The sequence below is a fragment of the Hippichthys cyanospilos genome, chromosome 12 (genome assembly GCF_059441005.1).
Source record: "Hippichthys cyanospilos isolate Australia breed blue-spotted pipefish chromosome 12, RoL_Hcya_1.0, whole genome shotgun sequence".
NCBI classification, from domain to species: domain Eukaryota; kingdom Metazoa; phylum Chordata; class Actinopteri; order Syngnathiformes; family Syngnathidae; genus Hippichthys; species Hippichthys cyanospilos.
Genome location: NC_142380.1, coordinates 16,074,245 through 16,096,541, shown reverse-complemented (window position 1 = coordinate 16,096,541; position 22,297 = coordinate 16,074,245). Strand labels below are relative to the sequence as shown.

The 22,297-nt window shown below is 38.1% G+C and overlaps 1 protein-coding gene across 6 annotated transcripts in view; it reads right to left on the bottom strand.

Annotated features, from left to right (window-relative positions):
* Positions 1-22,297, bottom strand: part of ctnnd2b (catenin (cadherin-associated protein), delta 2b) — a 157,080-nt gene that overhangs the window by 116,676 nt on the left and 18,107 nt on the right. For all 6 annotated transcript variants that reach the window (XM_088429149.1, XM_088429151.1, XM_088429153.1 and 3 more), the window contains exon 2: positions 4,137-4,273. In XM_088429149.1, coding sequence (XP_088285275.1) covers positions 4,137-4,268 — 132 coding nt within the window. In that variant the 5' untranslated portion in view covers positions 4,269-4,273. The remainder of the gene's footprint in view (positions 1-4,136; positions 4,274-22,297) is intronic.

Sequence of the window (22,297 nt, the reverse complement as noted above, 5' to 3'; positions counted from 1 at the left end):
CATCTAGACAATATATATATCATATGCACAAATTGCAAAAAAAGCTCGTAAGAAATTTCCATTCATTCCATACAACTTAAATGCTATTAAACAGTATAAATTCTGTCTGTTCACATCGAGCACATGGAGAAATGGTAAGCAAAAACCTGTCAAAGCCTATTAGGTCAGTAAAAAAAAATGCAAAAAACCTCTGTACACCTTTCCAGCTAAACCATTTCAAAACACATTCTCTACATTCTATTATGGTTTGTATTCAGTTTAATTACTATGAATTGACCTTCTGAGCAATCAACAAGGCAGTGAAAGAGTAGACACGAGACACTCCTGCCTCTCATTACATTACATTGCCCCCTCACATCCTTCACTTGACTCCACCGTATGCTTGCACTATTTTCTTATGAAAATCTAATTATGGGATGAACTTTGAAGAGCACTATACTTGGAAATTTAATGAATTAGCCCTGTGCAAAACAAATTTTAATTACTCATAACAAACACCTGAAGAACCAAAGCCATGGCAAGGAGCTAAAAACATTTCGCAATTAGTTGCAAACATTATAAGTCAAAGATTACCGATCCATAGAGACACCTGTAACACCCGCCCCCCCCCAAAAAAAATAAAAAAGAAACCAATCAAAAACAAAGTATTTTATAATTTCCATTCTCCTAAGTAGGCACTTTTTTTTTTTTTTACCCGGATGGCAGCTTTGCATATGTTTGAAATTTTTCAGTCAGCTTTATCATCAGGATGATTCTTTATGAACTGTAACCACTTTCACTTTCACAGTTGGTATTATAAAGATTTAATAACTTGGATTTCTTGTTGTCTTAATGTGTTTGAGACAACTTGAAATGAAAGGTGGTTAAAATGTTTGTCTGGTGAAAAATAAAAAATAAACAAAAATTAATTACACTTAGTCTGCTGTCCTCCATTTTTCATTTCGATTTTAAAAAAAAAACATGCTACATAGTATTATCCTGTGTTGTGTCATATTTTTTCGGATGTTCACGTTTAATGGTTTATATTGACCCATGAACGTGTTCCGAAGAGATTAGCAACACAGAAAGGTTAGACGGAATTATTTTTAAACATATTGGATATTTTATTCTGTATCGTGACACCCAAAACTCAAAATAAAGATTTCTAAACAGCAGGCAAATATTAGCCTGTCAATACTCAGTGAAGTTTTCACTTAATCTGCAGTCAGATTAAGTCAGATCAAGACAATAGATCAAAATGGCACCTATTGTTGTAAGGCAACTCTTTCAAGGCTGCCACACTACACAGTGCCACACAGTGCTACATTCATTACCGATAGGCTTGTTGTGAAAGTGAGAAATGACAGCAAGACACACCTTAGAAAATAAAAAAATATTGTCTTGAATTATTCATCAATCGTACAGCATGTATTGAATGAAACGCAGTAAAACAACATCCAGTATCTCTAAATGTGCAGGAACTGGCTTGAACATGAGGTACATTTAAATGTGCCTTAAAACAATTTCAGCAGGTTCTATTAATTGGTAGAGTATGAAAGCCAAGTTATTTAGTGTTGAAGAGCTTACAGGTGTGGGATGTATTAGCTTTCAAAACATGGCATAAAAGTTCAGAATGGAGGGCACTTGAGTAAGTTCCCTTGGAAAAAAAAAAAAACAAGCTGTAACTAATGTACATGCTTAGCCGACTGCAGCGAAAGCAAGTAAGTATAAAAGCGTGTCTCCTGGAAGAGTGATGGATATTGCCAGGTTGTTAATGGAGGAAAAGTGAAGCAACTTCATTCTTACAACACCTGAAAGGGGAAGCTTGAAGCAAAGCTCATTTTTGAGTCGTTGATTTGATTCGTAATCACATTTTTTTTTTTATATTCAAAATGATTCCAGATTCAGATTGATTTGATAGGAAAGGAATTCTGCTTCAACCTTTAGATGTGCTAAATATTATCATGCAGTCTGCTTTGCAAAAAAGAATAACAAATGGCAACATTAAAGTGTCATTTTTTTTACATTCATTAAAGGTTGAAAAGTGCCTTTTCTCACAAAAACAGTGTGTGGTCTATGCCTGCTACAATATTCTTTATTTAATTTCATTGTCATACCAGCCACTAGAATGGAACACGGAAATCTTGTTATTGCTAAGGATGCTTAGGTATCGTAAACTAAAGTGACCAGATGCATTGTTTATTGTTATTAAGTAAGATATTGAAGTACCGGTAATTTAGATGAGATAATATTATTCATGAAGAATGATGGGCTGCCTACGAGATTAATCCGTTCCACGGTTGGGTTCGTAAGGCGAATTCACCGTGTGGTGAATCCAAACCTATCCAAACCAGCATTATAGTAATGCACTGCATGGAGGCAGTTATCCTGCAACAGAAAATGAGTGCAATTACCTAAAAACGCCTGCAAATGGAAACAAAACAACAGAAATACAGCCAACCCCCAAGGGTCATGACAGTTTTTTTTGTCGCAAAGCTAGGAAAAAACTGTAAAAAAGGGGCGAAAAAACTCAGTATTCCATGTCACGACATGGAAAAAACGAAAGCCAAGGACGCTGTAACACGGGGGTCCACTGTATATTACATGGGGTGCGGCACTTCACCGGAGGCAGCCATGTTTGTTATAGCTACGGACAATGGTAAATGAAGCACCTGCAGCACTTCCTGTTGTCCGTAATGAAAAACTCTCTTAATCTCATACACTATCCCTTTAATTCATAGAGAGACCTATTTTATGTCTAAGTTTGAAATGTCCAACTGTATTTCAATGCGCCATGTAGTTGGCAACAAGCAGAAATGTCGGTGACTTGTGCCATATCATAGAATGCCAACGTAATTGACAAACTCATTCCAAGCCTTCTAAATCAGCAGTTGAATCTGATTTAGTTTTTTAATAGTGGTTTGTCAATGTTGCTAAAGAGGTTATGTGACAGGAAAAAATAAATAAATAAAACAGAGTTGCAAGGAGTAGGACAACTTCAGAATAAAACTGTACTTTTGGCATTGCATTTACATCCCTGTGTTATTTGCTGGATTTCTTTTGTTTTGCATCACACTATTGACATATGATATGATGTTGTTGTCTCTTTCTGGGCAAGCGTCTCCAGCATATTTACATGGAAGCCGACAGCCATTTGTTTTATGACAATTTTACATTTTACAATTTTACAATTTTACTTTTTTTACATTAAAAAAATGGAATTAGAGAAATGTAGTAAGTAGCTTGAGTAAGAAACTTGACTCTTGTGTAAATTTATTATTTTACTTTTTTTGCTGATGCAGTTTCAGGGCTTGTGTTTTGGGGAAGATGCGATTGGGGGGTATTATTGGGGGTATGTTATGCATATTATTATTAATAAAATAATAACTGCATATAAATATTATTCAAGAACTTGAATTTATAAAATGTACTTGATTTTTAATTTTGAATGTTTGTAATTTACTGTACATTGAAATTATAATCCATCACAGTTTGATTTCTTTAGTTTATGATTGGTATTACAAGAGTGTAAGCTGATTTGACGTACATTTAAATACAAGTGTAATATGATTTTTGGGTGGCAATGTTGGTGATTAGTGGTGCAGCCCATCTGTCCAACATTTGAGCCCAGACTGAAATATCTGTTGGGTGGATTATGATGAAAACTGGTGCAGTATTGGTCATCCGTAGTTCAGTAGATCTCCTAGTTTTGGGCAACTAGTGAAAAATGTCCAGATTTCATTCAATAACACAGGAACATTATTCCATCCATTTACAATTTTTTGTGTGAGTAAAGCTGACACGTTGTAAACACGTTTTAACATACCAAACTCATCAAACTGGCTTAAACAAGCTGCTTAGACAGAATTCTGGAACAAAAAAAACAAAGATTTGATCCAAACTGCTTACACAAAGTTATAGGCATACACCTATGGAAAGCATTTTGTCACACGTTCAAATAAAGATGATGTAGGTTGAACTAAGCGGTTCGATTCCAAGCTGATTGATGCAGTAATTGCTGCAAAAGTTGTGAAAGTAAATAACCATGGCATTTTAAATTAGAAAAGAAAAAAAAAAATAGAAAAGACTCCGTGGCCGTAAGTCAAAAGGATGTCTGCCAAATCTGTCACTTTTTTAACACACAGTACAGATTTTACCTGTTCCTTGACAGAGGCCAGGATGGCAGAGGTGGTTTCTGACTCTGATCCATCTCCGTTGGAGGCATTGAGGACAGGACTTAACATGGCGGCAGCGCTGGCAGTGTCAGACAACACTTCAGGTACTGGCATCACTCCTAGGAAACAAGCGAATAGTCGACTCGTTTACTAATATTTCTCAGCTAATATGAGGTTTTTGCATTAAAGGAAGATTTCACTTTCTGACAGTAACGGACAATTTGACACGGATATCAGTATGAGCATGATGAAGCTTGATGATTAGGGTGCAGATAATTGATGTGATTGGAAAGCCGTTGGACTTGATTCAAAACTTTGGTTACAAATGGATGCCTCCCGGACGCCTCCCTGATGAGGTGTTCCGGGCATGTCCCGCTGGAGGGAGGCCCTGTGTATGACCCAGGATACCCTGGAGACGCTATGTCTCCCGGATGGCCCGGGAACGCCTGGGGATCCTCCTGGTGGAGTGGGACGAATTGGCCGGCGGTTAATACATCATTTTGTCCTACAAACGGAATGTTTCAGGCATCATTCAGACTTTGAAAAATGTGAAAATTAGCCAAGCATCGACACATGAATCTAATGACAAGCTATTTAGCCGGAATGCTTGAGTTGAAAAAACATGATGAGCAACACACACTGGCATGAGAAAATCCTGATCAATCAACAAAGGAGTGGGGTTTCCGTGCTTTCAGTCCGACAATAAGAAACTGCATATATCGCCTCAAAGAGTCTTACAACAAAACACACACAGAGACAAGGGCGCTATGTGCCAGCCTGTATTAGACCATGAGTGGGAGGACATAGGCATCATATGCACCTTGTAATCCTGATGCAGCACGGAGCTGGCGTAACGGCTGCATCAGCCAGCTTTACACGCTGATGAAAGACTTGTCATGAGGACTTGAAACACGCACATACACAGACACACACGCAGTTATGCAGACGCATGGCTGGCTGACGGCATGAGACAGTAACAGCCTAGGGCTGCACTAGAAAAAAAAAAAAAAAAGAAATCCGAGCTATGAGCGGTAAAGAGGGATGCGAGTGGAAAGGTGAAGAAAGGAGGCCAACAAGGAGAGGGCTAACTCATTTTTTCCCTGGGTGTTTTCATAGTACTGACATGTCTTCAATTGATTTACTTCACATTTACATCTTTCATTAGCATCTACTTTGCTATCTTGCCCCCTGTGTCGTAGTGTCTTCCTCCTCCGCCATGCTGCCTTCCTAAAGCTATACGGTCTTTCGCTATCTTCTCTCTCTGCATCTCTACCCTCGACCTATTTTCACTGTCTACTCGCCTTTTCAGCACATTTCTGCTTTAGCGTCCAGTCAAGTATGACAGAAGGAGGATGGCCTCAAAGGTTGCAGGTTACGTTTGAATCTGCAACGCTACAGTGCACCTCAGCCCTTCTAGAACTCTTGTCTGTTCCTCACAAATGCTTGGCTGCTCACCTCTGGCCATGATGACTTCATTTTTATTATTCCTCGCCTCTGTATGGTTTTTCTTTTTTATTCTCTCCAGCCTGCTACCTTCCCATGTTTTGATGCTCTTTCCTGTCATTGGGTTGTTGAAAATTATTCGTCTAGTTTTGCTGATAGAAAGTCACCATATTAAAGGAAAACATTGTGTGATCGCCAATATGAGCAGATTGCAAAACTAATGCTCTCAGAAACAATGGGAGTGAGATAATCCTGGCTGGCACCGTGTTGTATGGGTTTTTAGCACATCAACCTCACATTCCAAGAGCTCATCTCAGGCCCAACTTTGTGCATGTTTCCTGGCTTCCTCCTAAATTCTAAAATCAAATAATTAAAGACAGTAAATATGCATAAGTGTGAATGTATGTATGAATGCTTCTACATCGATATGCGCCCCACAAATGGCTTGTAACCTGGTCAGTGTTTCCAAAAATTCAGCAAAAATTCAGGCTTAAGAGTGTTTTAGAAAATGGATACTTGGTCATTCAAGGCTCAAAACAATAAGTACAGGGTGTTCCAAAATGTTTGACCTGATTCCATAGGCCAATAATTTTTACAATTTTCATTGGAATGACCTTAAATTTTCACATCCTGTGTAGAAACATTTCATATTTTTCTGTGTAACGTTTGGCAGTTGTATCTTTTCAGGTTAAGAAATGTCACTTCAAAAGAAGTGACTCTTAACTTTTGCGTAACTTTTCTGACTCTCTAACTTTTGCGTGTTAGAGTATGCGCAAAAGACAGTGCAGCGTCTTCACAAATTTTGCAAAGATGGCACCAACTACAAAACAAATTAGGACATGGTACCGTAAATTTCAAGAAAAGGGCTGCTTATGCATACCTAAATCACCAGGGCAGCCATCAACATCAGTAGAGATAGTGGAGCAGAGTCAGAGGCGGTGCTCATATGGAACATTTATGAAAATCTATCATAGAACCAACAAATATGTGTACTTTTCTTTGTAAATTTAACCAATAAAACTTATGACCTTCAACATAAAGTGTATTTAGTCCATCATGTAGTTTCCTTGATATGGACATTTTAGAATGGGGTCAACCATTTTGGAACACCGTGTACATTGAGAATCAGCTGTGGAATGGCTCCATTTGCACTAGTCAGTACACCTCAGAGTGCTTGCTGTGTGGCTGCAAGGTCGTATGGCGTCACCATGTAGGTTGAGATATTTTTCTGCAGGGGAACTTGGCCGTCACACTGCCTTGACTCAGTCAGCAAGCACTAAGGATGACCCTTTCGTTGATGGCCTAGAAACCCTGCAGAAAAATTTCTATACCCCTTGGCCATGCAACACGCCTGTTGTGAAGGACTGGGCTGTACAGTAAACATTTTATATATATTTTTTGTCACCTACATGGTAATGGCACCTAACCTCATGGGGGCGCAACATGTTCACTCGTATAACCTCTTCGGTCCTCATGCATTGTATGTTTGTACCATTGCCAAATTCATATATGGGTTTTTTGCAAATCTTTGCCAATTACCATTGATTGCATTCATTCCACATTGCATAGAAATCTGACTTAAAACAGATCACAGACTTGGTTTATTGTATATTATGTTTAATATAGAGGAATAAATGATGGATGCTCACCTTTAATGTTTAAAAATGATGTAAAAAATGTGAAAATAAAAACAAGCTCTTCATAGTGCATACTTTGGCGGCACTATGACGTATGTTGTTGATGTAAATTACTTGTTTCAACATTAACCGTCTCATAATTGTAAAATTGCTTTGATTAGTTCCAAAAACTGGACATGTGGTGCCATTTGGAATTATTATTCAAAAACAGCCCAAAAGAATAATAACAAAAAATAAAAATGTGGCCAATTTGTAAGGTTTGCTGAACAATTAATATCTTCCTAATTCAGAAATAAACTAAATACAGTAAGTCATAGACATTATGCATGATGACGGCTGACTTTTTGTGGCTTTTTGTGGATTCCAATGAGCAAATAATCATTTCCCAAGTACCAGCATGGCATTTGAAATTGTTAATTGAGGTTATTTTCCTACTGCAAAAAACACTTTTTTTCATTGCATAATCTTCAAGCGGAATTCCTTCTATCTGAGTAGATAACTATTACAATGCAATGTTTTAAAAATATATAAAGATTATTTTGGTGTGAGTAATTTTTACTGTAGGGGTTTACTTATCTGACCTAGATACAGGCAGCATGGGTTAAATTCCCACAAAATGATGTTATGAATATGAAAAAGAATTGCTGTCTGTTTCCCTGTGTCCTGTGATTGAATGGAGCTCAGCAAAAGATGTAGTTCATCTTGCCCTCCAAGGTCAATAGTTGTATGTTTTGCTCTATCAGAACTAGGGCTAAATGGATTACAGATACAGTACCTGTGACCTGTCTTAGGTCAAATCAGTAGACTGTAAATGTGGTCGACATAATTGAACTTTATTATTCTCACAGTGAATTATAAATTACCATAGTTAATATAAGATTATAATTTCTAGAAGTGGCCACTCTGTCAGCACTGATGGACTGTCCTTCAGTCTGTCGCCGTCAGACATCCGTTTTTCTGACGGATTGACAAATGACGGGAATGCTAAAAAAAAATTGCAAAATAAAAATGTCAGAATGGCAACTTTTATCCCTAGTTGCAATAGGATAGACATTACGTCAGGTGTCCATCAGCCCGCCATGCTCCTTTCTGTTTACTGGAGTATAATTCAACTGACTTTAAAATGTTTGTGCTATATTGCAGCATCTTTATAGTACTAACTGAAATCAGCCTGCAGGTAATGTAACAATAGTCACTTTACAGTATCACCAAGCAGTGGAGAAATATGTTCAGTTGAATGGATCAACTAGGTCACTACTTTTAATTCACGGCTATAACACAGCTCTCTTTACCAGAGATTTATTTGTAATTGATCCTTGTCTTAGTTCTGGTTTCAGGTTTCTTGCTGATAAGAGCATTCGGGAATGTGTTTCAAGTAATCAATGAATGCAGACCAAATGTCCATTCTTTCTCTGATTGGATCTTGGTCAGGAAATGCAAGATAGAAGGTTTTTCTTTTTTCCTTAATTAAAGATGATTTTTAGTAAATTCAACCTCAGCAATACTTTGTTTAATTTGTAGTGTACGTGGCAGATGAAATTCAAACAAACATTAATGAAACCGTCTTCTTTAGTTGTAGGGAAGGCAGTTATAAATGAGAACCGACGTCCACCATTTGAGAGTCATGTAAAGCGTGATAATGCCATCCAGTGGACATGATTGCTAATTGCACTCTCGTCCCCTGTATTAAACATGATGGTGTATTGCAGCCTAGGGTTAACCAACTTAGCTGGCTTTGTTTTCGTGTTACACTTATATTACTCTGTTGAGTTTCAATTGCAGTGTAACTGTAGAACCACAGACATGGTGTTAACTTTAGGTGTAAGTACTTAAATAGAAAAAAGAATTAGTGTGAGTGCAGATAGAAGTAGACCAGCTACGGACAAATGACATACTAGTAATAAACTGTCAAATGTCGCCCTCTAGAGGTGGTGGAACGTTGGGCAAAAATACACCAATGGACTTTTGTCTGGCTTGAAAAAATGACGGACAAACGAGGGGGCAGGAATCTGAATGACAGCAAAAAAGTTGCCCACCTCTCTTAATTTCCTTTAACCTATTAAAGGCACTTGTATGTTTGCATTAAATTAACAGGCTCATGTTACGCCAATGATAATAGTAGTGATGACAGTAATTGAAATTAACATTTATGGTGAGAAATGAACAACTTAAAGCAAGAAAATGTTCCCTCTCATTTGGAGAGGCTGTTAGCTATATGCCAAATTAAACACCGCACGTTCAGGGAGTACACAACAGAGAAAAGAAAAACTATGCCGCAGGAAATAAACCAAAGTGGAAACAAGTCTAATTACCACAGAAACCAAAAAAAAAACTTCTTCACAAAATGTGCAAAACAACAATAAGGTTCACAAAAGCTGTACTGGATTTTCTGTGGGCATTTGGCACAATGAGAGGGTGTGCAGAGCAGATCTGACTACCAATCTAAATTAAAATAATTTTATACAAGTGTAGATCTGATTTAAAAAACTAGTCGAAGAATAAAATATTGAATTAACGCTGAAATTGAGGTATATCCCAAACTTTCTGAAATACCGTATAACCTTTTTCTGCTCGACCGATTCATTTGAACCACTCCTCTTGAAAATGTCTTGATCATTTTGGAAATGCCAAATCAATAATATCATCATTTTTATTGTATTTTAGAGTCAAGGTATTTGAAGCCTCATTGATCGAGACTTAAATGCAATCACCTCCCAGCAATCATAATTTCATTAACATTATTAATGCATAGATGGTTTGCCTTGTCTTCTTTTGTTGTTTTGTTGTATACAATGCAATCCAGCCATGAGATAGATAGATAGATAGATAGATAGATAGATAGATAGATAGATAGATAGATAGATAGATAGATAGATAGATAGATAGATAGATAGATAGATAGATAGATAGATAGATAGATTAAACCTGATATGGATGTGCGTATATAGATAAATAATATCTGACGTATGTATATATTCATCTGGTCGGAAAATCAAGCTTGAGTTTGAAAAGAATGGTGAAAAAAAAGAGCAAAGCGAGGATATTATCCACCCACCCAGACTGGGATGGCAGCCAAATATAGGTCAACTCAGCCAACCATATCCAAACCCTTCTTGCAACTGACCAGTACAAAGCAGCTTTCCCCAATCACAGCCATCACAACTGGGTTATGGAGGCCAACAAGGCAGTGAGAGGCGTCTCTGAATATGGATTATGCCTAACGGCTTTATTTTACTCAAGTATAAGCTTGTTTATTTATATATTTTCGTCTGTATTTCCACACTGTAATGTAGGGGTATTTAGAACTGCATCTCAAAGGGGTAATCTCCCACACTGCTACAACACTGTAAAAGCATCACACCATGTAATGATTGACATGACTGACATCAGGAATTCCAAGCTTAAGCTTTTGACCGCTTAAGCTCATCAGCAGGGTCTGAGACTGGAGTATTTTGGCGAAGACAGAATTCATCACAGAACAGCAGCAAATCATACAAAAATCCAAGCGGGCATGTTATCTCGCTGAAGCGTGTGTTATTTCTATGCACGACTACATCTCGATATAATAGCACATTTCTGTGTGTGAATGCACGCATTCTTTCTGAGATGGGTTTCTTTTGTGATTCTTTCATAGTCCCCCGTCACCTCATTAAAACTTGCTGCAGTCTTTTGGCTTCACCAATCATCTGTCCCTTTCCCCGACAGGCTGTACCCAAGACTTGCCTTTCAAATTAAGAACAACTTAACATTTATATTTATAACCTAATTAGTGCAGTCTGTAGCTCAGTATTTATTTACAACCAAGCAAAGTCGCAGAGACGCTGCGGTGTTGTATTATATACACTGTATTGTCTCTTCTGGCAGCCATTCAATAAGTGCTAAACAAATCGACTTCAAATCCAGAGCCTAAGTTACGTTATCAATATCACTGTTGATTTCCTTAGCCAAAATCAGTGACGTATTGCCAGTGTACTGAAGAACCCATTATTTGATTATAATCGACTCTATGTATGTAAAAAAAACCAAAAAAAACAGCATGACCAAAGCAATTGCATGGGAGGATGCAAATTTAGTGCACTGTATGTGATACTCAATAGAAATGTGAAATTGTATCTGTGTGGGTGAACCGTATGCCTAGCTTTCAAATGGAGTGATATCCCAATTGACTTCTTAGCGTGAAAAGCAAACAATGGCAGATGGTCGTCGAGTGTTGAGTTCTCCATTAACCAAATCTCAGCTTGGTCGACCCCAGATGCTAATGGTCGTTAGGATATCCTCGAGCTTTTAATTCACCCATAAATCTCGCAATCCTTTAATATGAAAATCATTTATGGAGCCAAACTCCAATGAAAACCATTAAGAGTCGGGTAATGGCAATAAATATTTATTATTCAATTAAAACATACACTTAAAATGATCAAATGCAACAAACAACTAATTAAGATCCCAGACTGAATACTCGTACATAATGGCATCTCTTTTATCCTTGTTTCAAACTTCTAGTGACGCGCTTTTATAAAATACTAATGAAAAGCTGTGTGGATGACAGTAAAGCAATAACAATAATATGCATAATGCCAATAGAATATTTCATGTCTGATTTGAAGCCATGGAAGCTGCGTGTATTTAGTGCACCCACCCACAAATGATTTTGCCGCACTCAATGTGCCAGGGAGTTGTGCATGGGTAGATGATAATATCATTTCATGGTTCTGTAGTTGAAGGTTTCTGGATTAATTGTTCTAAATATAAACTTTGCAAAGGCTAAAATAAACATCTAACGGTGGGATTCAATTAAATATGTTCCTCTGTGATGTTTATCTGCTGTTTTAATTAGCGTTGCCAGGAAAATCACCCATGTGCACATACAGGACACACGGCATGCACGCACAGACAAATGCAAATCCTGCAAATCTTATAATAAATCAAATCCTGTCCAGCGGAGAAATGGGGCAGTAAATTCTACAGGTGCACACTTTCTATAACTGAGTTTTCCATTGCTCTAACATCTATGTTTATTCAGGCTGTATTGTATATTGTCAAATGAATTCAACAAGCTGTACTGTACTTAAGCTTGTTTGACCACTAGAGTCTGGTTTAACTCGTATGCTTACAAAGTACACTTCTGTGCGTGGCGCCGACATGGTTGGGAGGCAGGTATTATATGATCATGTTGTTGTTCCTTCTGCTAATTAGCATTTGCATAATAAATATACTCGAATTACTCAAAGTAAGTCACAAGGTCAGAAGTGAAGTATGAGGACAGGTCAGTGGGGGACAATTTTACACACGAAAGGTAGATCCTGACTGGCTCACAATCACACTCGATTGGACCCATATGGGCCTGGTCCCACTTGCATGCGCTAGATTGTTTTGATTATATCACATTCAGGTTGAGCACCCAAGCCAATCTTTTCTAAATCTGTGAGGACCAGGGAAAAGTACGATCACAGAGCCCAGATTAGCACAATCACAGAAATGTGTAGGAATGTGCAAGAGTGTTTCCTTTAAATCATCGGTGTCAAACTCCAGTCCTCAAGGTCCGATATCCTGCATGTTTTCCAGTTTTCTCTCGAAAACATGCAGCATACCGGTCCTTGATGACTGGAGTTTGACATCTGTGTTCTTGAATAAAACGACCTTGAGAGGTAAATCTGTTCAACACAGAAGTACTTCTTGTAAATAAGATTCATCGCTTGATTATGTTTCTGTGCATTAGACTGTTTTAGACTTATATAAGGAATTCCTAGAACTGTGACCACTGAATAAATATGGTAGCAATGGACAGATGTTCCTGCAAGGGTACTCCAATTCTGAGGTGCAGTGTCCGCAAAGAACCCCATAGGTGTTGAACACCAGTCGTTGTGGGCTGGTATCCTGCATGTTTTCGAATCCTTTTTCTCAAACACACTAGACTCAAATGATTAGGAGCATTTTCAAGGTCCTGCGGGGCTTGCTAATGAGCTCATTATTGGGACTGGAGTTCGATACCTATGCTTTAAATGATATTTTGTCAATTCAAGATAGGGCAGTACTTGCATAGTCAACAGGATGGAAGTGGAAAAGGACTTTCTTGGGTCTATACAGCAGATCGATGTGCGCAAATTATGTTTAAATGGAACTGTGACAACATCTCTACTAGCAGATGATGAAAAGCTGTCCAATGTGGAATGCACAAATGGAGACTTCCAACACCGACACACACTGCCTGAAAAGAGATGGGATAGACTCCAACCATGCCCGTGACCCTCATGTGGATAAGCGGTCAAAAAATGGATGGATTGATATAATGTGTACTGTTCTGTGTTCTGTCTATGTTAGCCTTGGAGATCCAAATGAGGAATGATGAGCTGCGGCCCTGGTCTGAGCCAGCACGAGGTGAGACGGCACGAGGCAGCTAGGAGCTGAAAGAACTCATGTAAATTGCACGACATAGTGACGTAGGCTATACCTATGTGAATACAGCTTCTTTGAACCTAATTCTGCTAGGACATCCTGAACCTCAGTTTTACTGCATGATTCTTGCAGCTCTTGGTCATTGTCTTTTCATAATCCAAAGAATACAAATTATTTGTAGACTCTTACATTCTGTTCTCTGTGACAGAGATGTTATTGTAAGCCCCAAAGATTTTCCTGTAAGCCACACAATTGTTTGCTTCTACATGGAACTAAAGCAGAAACAAATCCTCAAGTTAATTTCCGCTCCTGCTCTTCCTCCACATTTCCCTTAATCTTCCTCTCTGTCTTTGTCACACACTCACACATACATGGGGACACACACAGCCTCTACACTGTAGGCTTAAGATTCATTACTGAATTCAGAACTCTGCGTATTTAGCGATATTACACCCAGATTTGGTCATTCTTTTCTCCCCTTTCCATGCAAATCTTCCATCCCTACTTTGGTCTGAATATTTTCAATCTCATCCTGCATGTTTACACAAATCCTGAGGTTAAAATATTCTATATTCTATACACTACCACAGCCTGTCAAAGTTAATTTGGGAAAATGAGAAATTGAATTACGGAATTTACTGATCCTATTTTTTAATATTACTTTTTTTTTTTTTTTTTTTTGGTTGGTTGGTTAATAACAAGCAACCGAAACCGTCAACTCCTATGGATATAAATAAATGCAGATTAGGTACCAGGTCCTTCAGTGAGGCTGCAATTGATTCATATATACAGACAATACAGCCAAATGTTTGGACCGACCTCATTCAATTTCTTGAAGTAAGATTCGCCGCTAAGTTTTCTCTCCTTAGCTGATTGGTTCTTGAATTTTGACATTTGTCCTTATTTGAACATGAGACCAATAGGGCTGCCAGCTGTGTCTTAACCTGAATTGTGCACAACACACCTGGAAGTCTCAACCCCATTGACATTCAACCTGATAAGGCAAACTGATGACTACCTCATGAAGCTCACTGAGAGAATGCCAAGTGAGCAAAGCAGTTAGCAAATCGGTGACGCAGTGTTTAGCATGTCCGCCTTACAGTTCAGGGACCCTTCCATCCATGGAGTTTGCATGCTCTCCCCGAGCCTGCGTGGGTTCTCTCCAGGCACTCCGACTTCCTCCCACACTCCAAAAACATTAATGACAGGTGTATTGGACATACTTGATTATCCCTAGGTGTGATTGGGTGCGTGAATAGTTATGCTTTAGAATCCAGGCAACTAAAGGATGTCCCCCGCCAAAGTCTGCTGGGATAGGCACCCGCAAACCTGTGACCCTTGTGAGAATATGCAGCTCTAAAAAATGGATGGATGGAGAAAATAAAACATGTTTGCAGTTATTTCATGTTTTTTGTTAATTACATAACTCCTCATGTGTCTATTAGTAGTTTGATGCCTTCAGTGGGAATCTAAAATGTAAACCATCAAAATAAAGAAAACATTATTCCAAAACTGAAGTTTCCTTGCTCTAATTAAATTGGTATTACATTAGAGTGTCCCTCTCCACTGACAACTGAAGAATAACAAAACAAAAAACAAAATACTGCAATTGTCCATCGTGAGCTTGCAAAGTGAGTGTCGTAGCTCTTATGGCAGTAACTCAATTACTGCAAGGTCACCAAGTTTTTTGCTATTGATATCACTGTCTGTCAATGACAGTGAATGAGATCAAATAGAAAGACTTCCCCTTATCATGTTTTGTCACTTGAGTGGCAGACAATACATATACAAAGCTTGTTTTGCCTCTGAAAACTGTTTGGACCCCGGGACTAGCAGCACTAAACAACGGATGAGCTTAGATGTCGCATGTGTCAACCTTTTCAAATTGCAACCACTGATATAACAGTCCATTTTGGTTAAAAAAAAAAAAGTCCGCTTTGTATTATGAGTGTCCGTTTGTTTAGTTTCAAATTGTCTATTTTGTTCCTCTTCTCAGGCTTCTGAAGAATTGCACTGCGTCTTGCTCTTTTTGCTTTCTGGCCTATCGTTCCCTGATTGTGTATTTTTTAACTTGTCACTGATACAAAAGGAAAATTGCCAAGATTACTTTGATTTTGGCCTGAAGATAGCACTTCTTCAGAAGGCATTTTAGAAGGGGGTGGGGGTTAAAAAATGGAAAGAAAGAAAGGACAAAAAAGTCCACGATCCGCTGATACATTCCACACCACATACATTTCTGGGTTATGCAACAATGCAAGTACAATGTGTGTACTTTATGTATTGTACATAAAAATGATAAATAAATAAAGTATGTAGATTATTTGGACTTTTAGATAGCTCACATGGTGAAAAAAAGTGTGGACACCCCTGAAGTAGATGCTAAAAGACAGAGTTTTAAATAAATAAAAACTTTCTTACAAATTAAGTAATATTTGATAATTTCCCACAACACTGCTCATGGCTTGTAACGGCCCACTGAGGGGCCGCAGTACCATGGTTGGCAGTCATTAAAGACTCTCTGATTGGCTTTAGAGCTGTGCTGGAATTGGAGACTCCTCCTGGCAAGGGAATTTTAACACAAGTCAAACTTCTGGGATCTTCCTTCGGCCTTGCATGTGGAAGCAACAGAAAGACATTTGCGCTTTGAGCCCTCCTTAGATGACATTGGGAAACAAATATGCTTGAAGATGAACACAACAGAGCGAGAACGAGATAACCAGGTTGTATTCAGTGCAAGCCCAGACTTATGATTCACTTCATACAGATATAATTCTCCTGCCTCAAACACCATGAAGTCAGCCAATTTTGTGGAAAAGTGCACACTTCTAGGTTTCCCATTTAAATTATGCCACTCAAGTGAACAGGGAAACTGCGCTGGAGACATTACATTTTTCATGTAGCATAAAAGTACTCACTGGAATAACAGCAAAGAGAAACTGTTGCATTGATTTTAGTGACGTTTGAAAGAGTAATTTCAATGACATGAAAACTATCGAGGATTTTTGGCTCATTGTTTTGGCTCAATGGCTCATTGAGAGGACAAAAACAAGGAAAAGTAAAAAAAAAAAAAAAAAGCTTTCACAATGAACTCCCAATGGATATCAGCAAGAAAACAAACACATGGAGCACATCCTCATCTTCACTACAAAGTAGCTCTTGTTTAGTGTTTCATGTGAGCCTCCAAATGAGCTCGGGTGGCTAAAAATATGATCAACATAATGAATTATGTACACATATTTTCCTTAAATTAACTAGGTGGTCTATGTTGACAAGCGGTGTCGCCATACGGCGTTAATTACTGAGGTTGCAACAGCGGTCACACCCCCATCAACAAATTAAAACAATAACATCACAAGCACTCAAGTGACAAGGCTGTTTGAGATCCTCAGGATTTAGCAACAAAAGCAACACCCAGATTTATAATAAACTGTGTTGATCAGAATGTCCTGAGAGTCAGAAGAAGCTCAAAATATTTCACGTGTATGTATTTATCCTCGCTTAATGTAATTACCTGTTGATATAATACAAACACCAGAAGCAGGAAAAGGAAAGGCGATGGCTGTCAAGTGTGTTTTAAACCATTTCATTTTAAGGCACAGAATATATTATGCAGTACCACATATGTAAATAATGATCTAGAAATGAGAGCCATACAGAGAACATCACATTGTTCACCTCACCTCTGACAAAATGTGTTTACCGACCACAGTTAAATAACATGGCAGACCTTGAACCAATGAATGAAATGCATTGAGTCACCTATCCTTCAGTTATATGGCATATCCTGTGCAGGGTCACACAAAGCTAGAGCCTATCTCAGTTGACATTGGCCAGAAGGTGAGCTGCATCACTGCCAGGGCTGATATTGTAACAGCAGTACTCAGACTCCAGGACACTTGTGAGCCTAGGAAGGAAAATCAGCACAGAATAGATGGATGGGCTCAACAGCTCAGCTGACTTCCATCAATCTAAACAAAATGGAATTTTTAAAAATCTTCTAAAATTTGAATTCTGGTGCATGGATCAGTGTGTACTAAATTCTTCCTTCGTCATTACCGCAGACATCTAAAAATGTGGAATTGGTTTTTAGTTTGTGAACCTTTCAGGTAAAATAAAAATTATATTTTGTCAAAGTATATGCCAACAGACCTGGATGTGGAAACTTTATTGCTGTCAAGCAACAGTCACAGCAATGACACAAAAGTGTCATTCTACTTAAGAAATGAATTAGTTCCGGAAGTAATTTTGTAATGTGAATCTTATAGAAATAGAGACGCTTTTTACATGTAAATAGCCTAATCTGTTCCAAGCGATCCAAAATGCTCCTAAACGCTTTAAATGAGTATTAATACATTATAAGAATGCATCAAAATTATATTAATGCATAAAAATCAAAACATATTATGTACAGAATAATAATGAAAAAAAAAAACCTCAAAAACCCTTTAAATTAATCATATTAATTGTAGCAGTTGACAATATGAATGCAGTTCACTAATTTGCCTGGAAGTGGTGCTGGCGTATTAGTGATGAGTGCAGGGAGAGACACATTTTTAGGATGTTTAATTTGTATTTTTATTTCATTTTTTATTTCCAGTGATCCAAGTATTACTTACAAGTCCATGTGAGCAATATTTATTTATTTTTTGAGGATGGAAATTTACCAAAGTTGAGTTATGGGTCATGCAAAGTTCTTCCTGTGTGATGACGTTGCTAAAGTGCTAATGGCGTGCTAACAACGCAAACGTCTGATGCGACAACCCATAGTGGTATGTTACATATATCTTTTGATGTGAATATGTGCAATGTTAGCTGTAGACCACAGTATACATGAATTAAAAATACTATTTTCTCATTTGTGGGCAGACCGGCATATTAATAAATTATAAAAATGCAACACAAACTGTAAAAAACAGTAGACATCACAGGTTGTAATAACTTATTACATTACAGTGATGTTGGTGCAAGTGCTGGTGTCTCACATCTCATATTATATGCCAACACTGATGCCTTTTGTATCTTGAATTTTCTCTTCTTACTCGAGACAATATTTTTCCTCTAAGGCGTTCAGGCATAAGCTGAATTTTTTGCAACAAGAGGAGATCGGAAGTAGAGGTACCACTGTGTTTTGTCATGCTTATTAACTATATAATGATCCTGCAAATGCACAGCATTACGTAAGTACATTAATTTATTGTTGACTGCAAGCATATGAAACAGAAACTCCTAACAGAAGGTCATGAGGAATCAGTTATGTACATTCATTTACATGGTCCATCCATTGGCATCTGCTCAGGCATTATACTATATACGTCATCTAAAAATTTATGTATATGAATCACAGAGCCCACTGCTTAAACTTTGTGATCCCCTTTCACACTGCATTGATTAAATACTGGCGTATCAAAGGCGTGACAGAAGAGTTGGTGTTTATCTGCCTACATGCCTTTCAAACGGAATCCAACAGTTGGATGCTCTTGTGTACATGTTCATACAGTTTATGTAAATTCCTACACCATAAAGTTAGATGTGTGTCAGCACCAGCGTCTGATGTGACACTGATTTTGACTTCACACAATCTCTTCATGCCTCTCACACATATTACACCTCTGTGAATTTTTGCAGTAAATTTGTGGGTCAACCTAAGTTCCTCATCCAATACGGGAACGTTTTGCATACTGTAGATCAGCCACCTAGGAATTAGCCTGGGGCAGTGTGAAAATTGCTATTGACAGATAGGTGGAGGCATATGGTAAATGTCATTTCGACTCTACTTCTACAGATGACTCCACATTATTACATGTTTATATGACAATTTTGCATTGGTAACCAGCTAATGAATTTGGAATTTGGAGAGGATAAAAATTTGGGTAGAATGTGACCTAAGCATTGCTGTTGTCTTAAAACATCTGGGTCAGAACGACCATGTAGACAGCAACTTGATGTGGGATAAACACATTTAATTACAAATTCTGATTCGAAGGCTGATCCCAAAAGGACTAGACTGAGGTATGGAGGATTTGCAAATCCCAGGTATTAAACATGAAGGTGCATGCTTAATAGATGAACTCTTTCTTAGTCTTAATTTCTTACATTAAAAAAAAAAAAAGCTGACTGTTGGTTTCACGAAATCAGTAGGGTAAATGCTCAAAGAAGCTGTCTAATCAGGATATGTATTTTTGGTCTTTCTCTCTTTCGATTTACGGATTTTGGACAAAGAACTTTCACACTACCAAAACTAACTCAACCAAAACAAAGGGAAGACAAGAATATTCCAGTTCAGCATTGAAAAGCCTGCCCAAAAACCGCTCTGTAAAATTGCTATTGTAAATAACCAGAGGTGGGCACTTCATCGACACTGACAAACTGTCATTCAGTCCATTGTCAATGAATGCCTGTTTTGCCAACGGACCAACACATGGGAATGCTCAACAAAATGGCAAATTAAAAATGTTGGAATTGCAATTTTCATCCATCAGGATAGAGGAGAGATCATATATCACCTTTTTTGTGCTTACTGAAATAAAATTCAACTGACCAGGTTGTTTATCTCCAATGTTGCCGCATCTTTATATAAGAAACTGCAATCCGCCAGCAAATGTGACATTAGTCTCTTTATAGCACCACCAAGCAGTGGAGAAATATGTTCAGTTGAGTGAATTAAACTGTGTTGGTTCAATTCACTACTTGGCAATCTCACCTGTAACACAGCTGATTTTACCAGAGATTTATTTGTAGTTGCTTCAATTTTTAATCCTGCTTTCATGTTTCTTGCTGATAACAGCATTCTGGGACGTGTTTCAAGAAACCAATGAATGCAGACCAAATTGGCATGTTTCGCTGATGGGATGTTGGCCAGGAAATCCAAGTTTGAGGTTCTTTAATTCCTGAATTAAATATGTATTTTTAAGTTAATTGTACCTGAGCAGTTCTTTGTTTCACTTGTAGTGTATGTGACACATGAAACTTAGACAATTGGTAATGAAACCATCTCCTATAGTTGTAGGGCAGGCAGTGATACAGTAAATGAGAACCAACATCCACCATTTGAGCATCATATTATAGCCTCGGGTTATAGAAACCCTTAGCTGGCTTTGTTTTCCTGTTACACTTATATTACTGTGTTGCGTTTCACTTGCAGTGTAACTGTAGAACCACTGACATGGTGTTAACTTAGATGAACAGGTAAATACTAAAACAGAAAAAAGAATTAGTATGAGTGCAGATAGAAGTAGAACTGCGCCTGACGAATGACGGAAAAAGTCAAGTGTCGTCTCTAGTGGTGGTGTGAAGTTGGGCAAAAATACACTGACTGCCTGCCTGACAATTGCAATTTCAGATGGCTTGAAAACAAAATGGGGCAATAGTGACGGAAAGGGGGCGGGGCTCTGAGCAGCAAAAAAATGTAAGTTGCCTAGCTCTGTACGTAAATAACATTAGGCTGTACTTAATTTCATCACCACATGTAATGTTAAGAAATGAGAAGAGGACATGAAACCTTTCACAAATAAATCAGCAGAAAAGGAATTTCAGCTTTGCCATGAATATTCCGTTTAAAAGCTTCCCATTGTTATTCTCCACACTGAGCGCATCACCATTGCTACCTCAGGGCACTGGAAGCACTGTTGCCAGTCACAGTAGTGCCATGCATAATACATCGGGCCAACTTTGAAGGGCTTTTCTCAGAAGTAATGACATCATGGAAGAAATTGCTTGGGGATGGCAGCATCAAAGACAGCCAAATAGCCTTTGCGTTTGCTTCAGACCATGGCAAATGTCCAAGTTTAACACGAGAACGCCAACATCATCCAGCTGAGATGACTGGCGCCGACTTGATCATGGCACAAGTTAAGACATCCTGAAAACTGAGATGTCAACAAGCCAAGTGCTACCAGATTACATATACCGTATATGGTAGTGCAAAAAGTGGTGGTGGTGATGTTTTTGGCAACAAGAGTTAGCCATTTGAATTTGTAATAATAAAAATAATCAAACATTTGAATATGTAACATTTAAAGTTTGAAAACAGACGACAAGCCAAGTTTCTGCACAAAGCTTAAAATAAAACCAAGAATCGGAATGCTTTTTTAGGCTGCAATCGCTGTGGAAATGGCACAAATGTCAGATGCCACTTTTGTTCCATATAGAATGTGAATTTTTAAAATTGTCCGCTCTTAAGCGAATGAAATAATGATGGCATGAGTCCAAGTGAAGTGTTTTTGATGTGGATACGCTCTGTCTCGCTTGCTATAAATAGTGAAAAGTGGTGCTGTCGCTCATATTTCATACGTCAGTGACGCCGGCAGTCGTCGTTGATGTGTGTTTACCACGTACACTTTCCTTGCTGTGCTCTCTGTCATCTGAACTTATCTCCTCTTGACGTTGCAGTCTATAAAACCCTACCTAAAGGCAACATTTTGAGAAGAAAGGCTCACAAAATAGCACGGCATCAAATGAACAATCACTTTAGGCCAGTGGTGTCAAACACGCAAATGAGTTTAATCCGTCCAGTGAAAGTATTTTGTGAAGTATAAAAATGAGCCGAATTCTTTTTTTTTTTTGGGGGGGGTGGATTTTTTTATTAAAAACTTAAAATGTTTTTTGATTAATAGTAATGTTAATGTTTTATGATTAGTAGTGATGTTGTGCTTGTACTATTGTGGACAA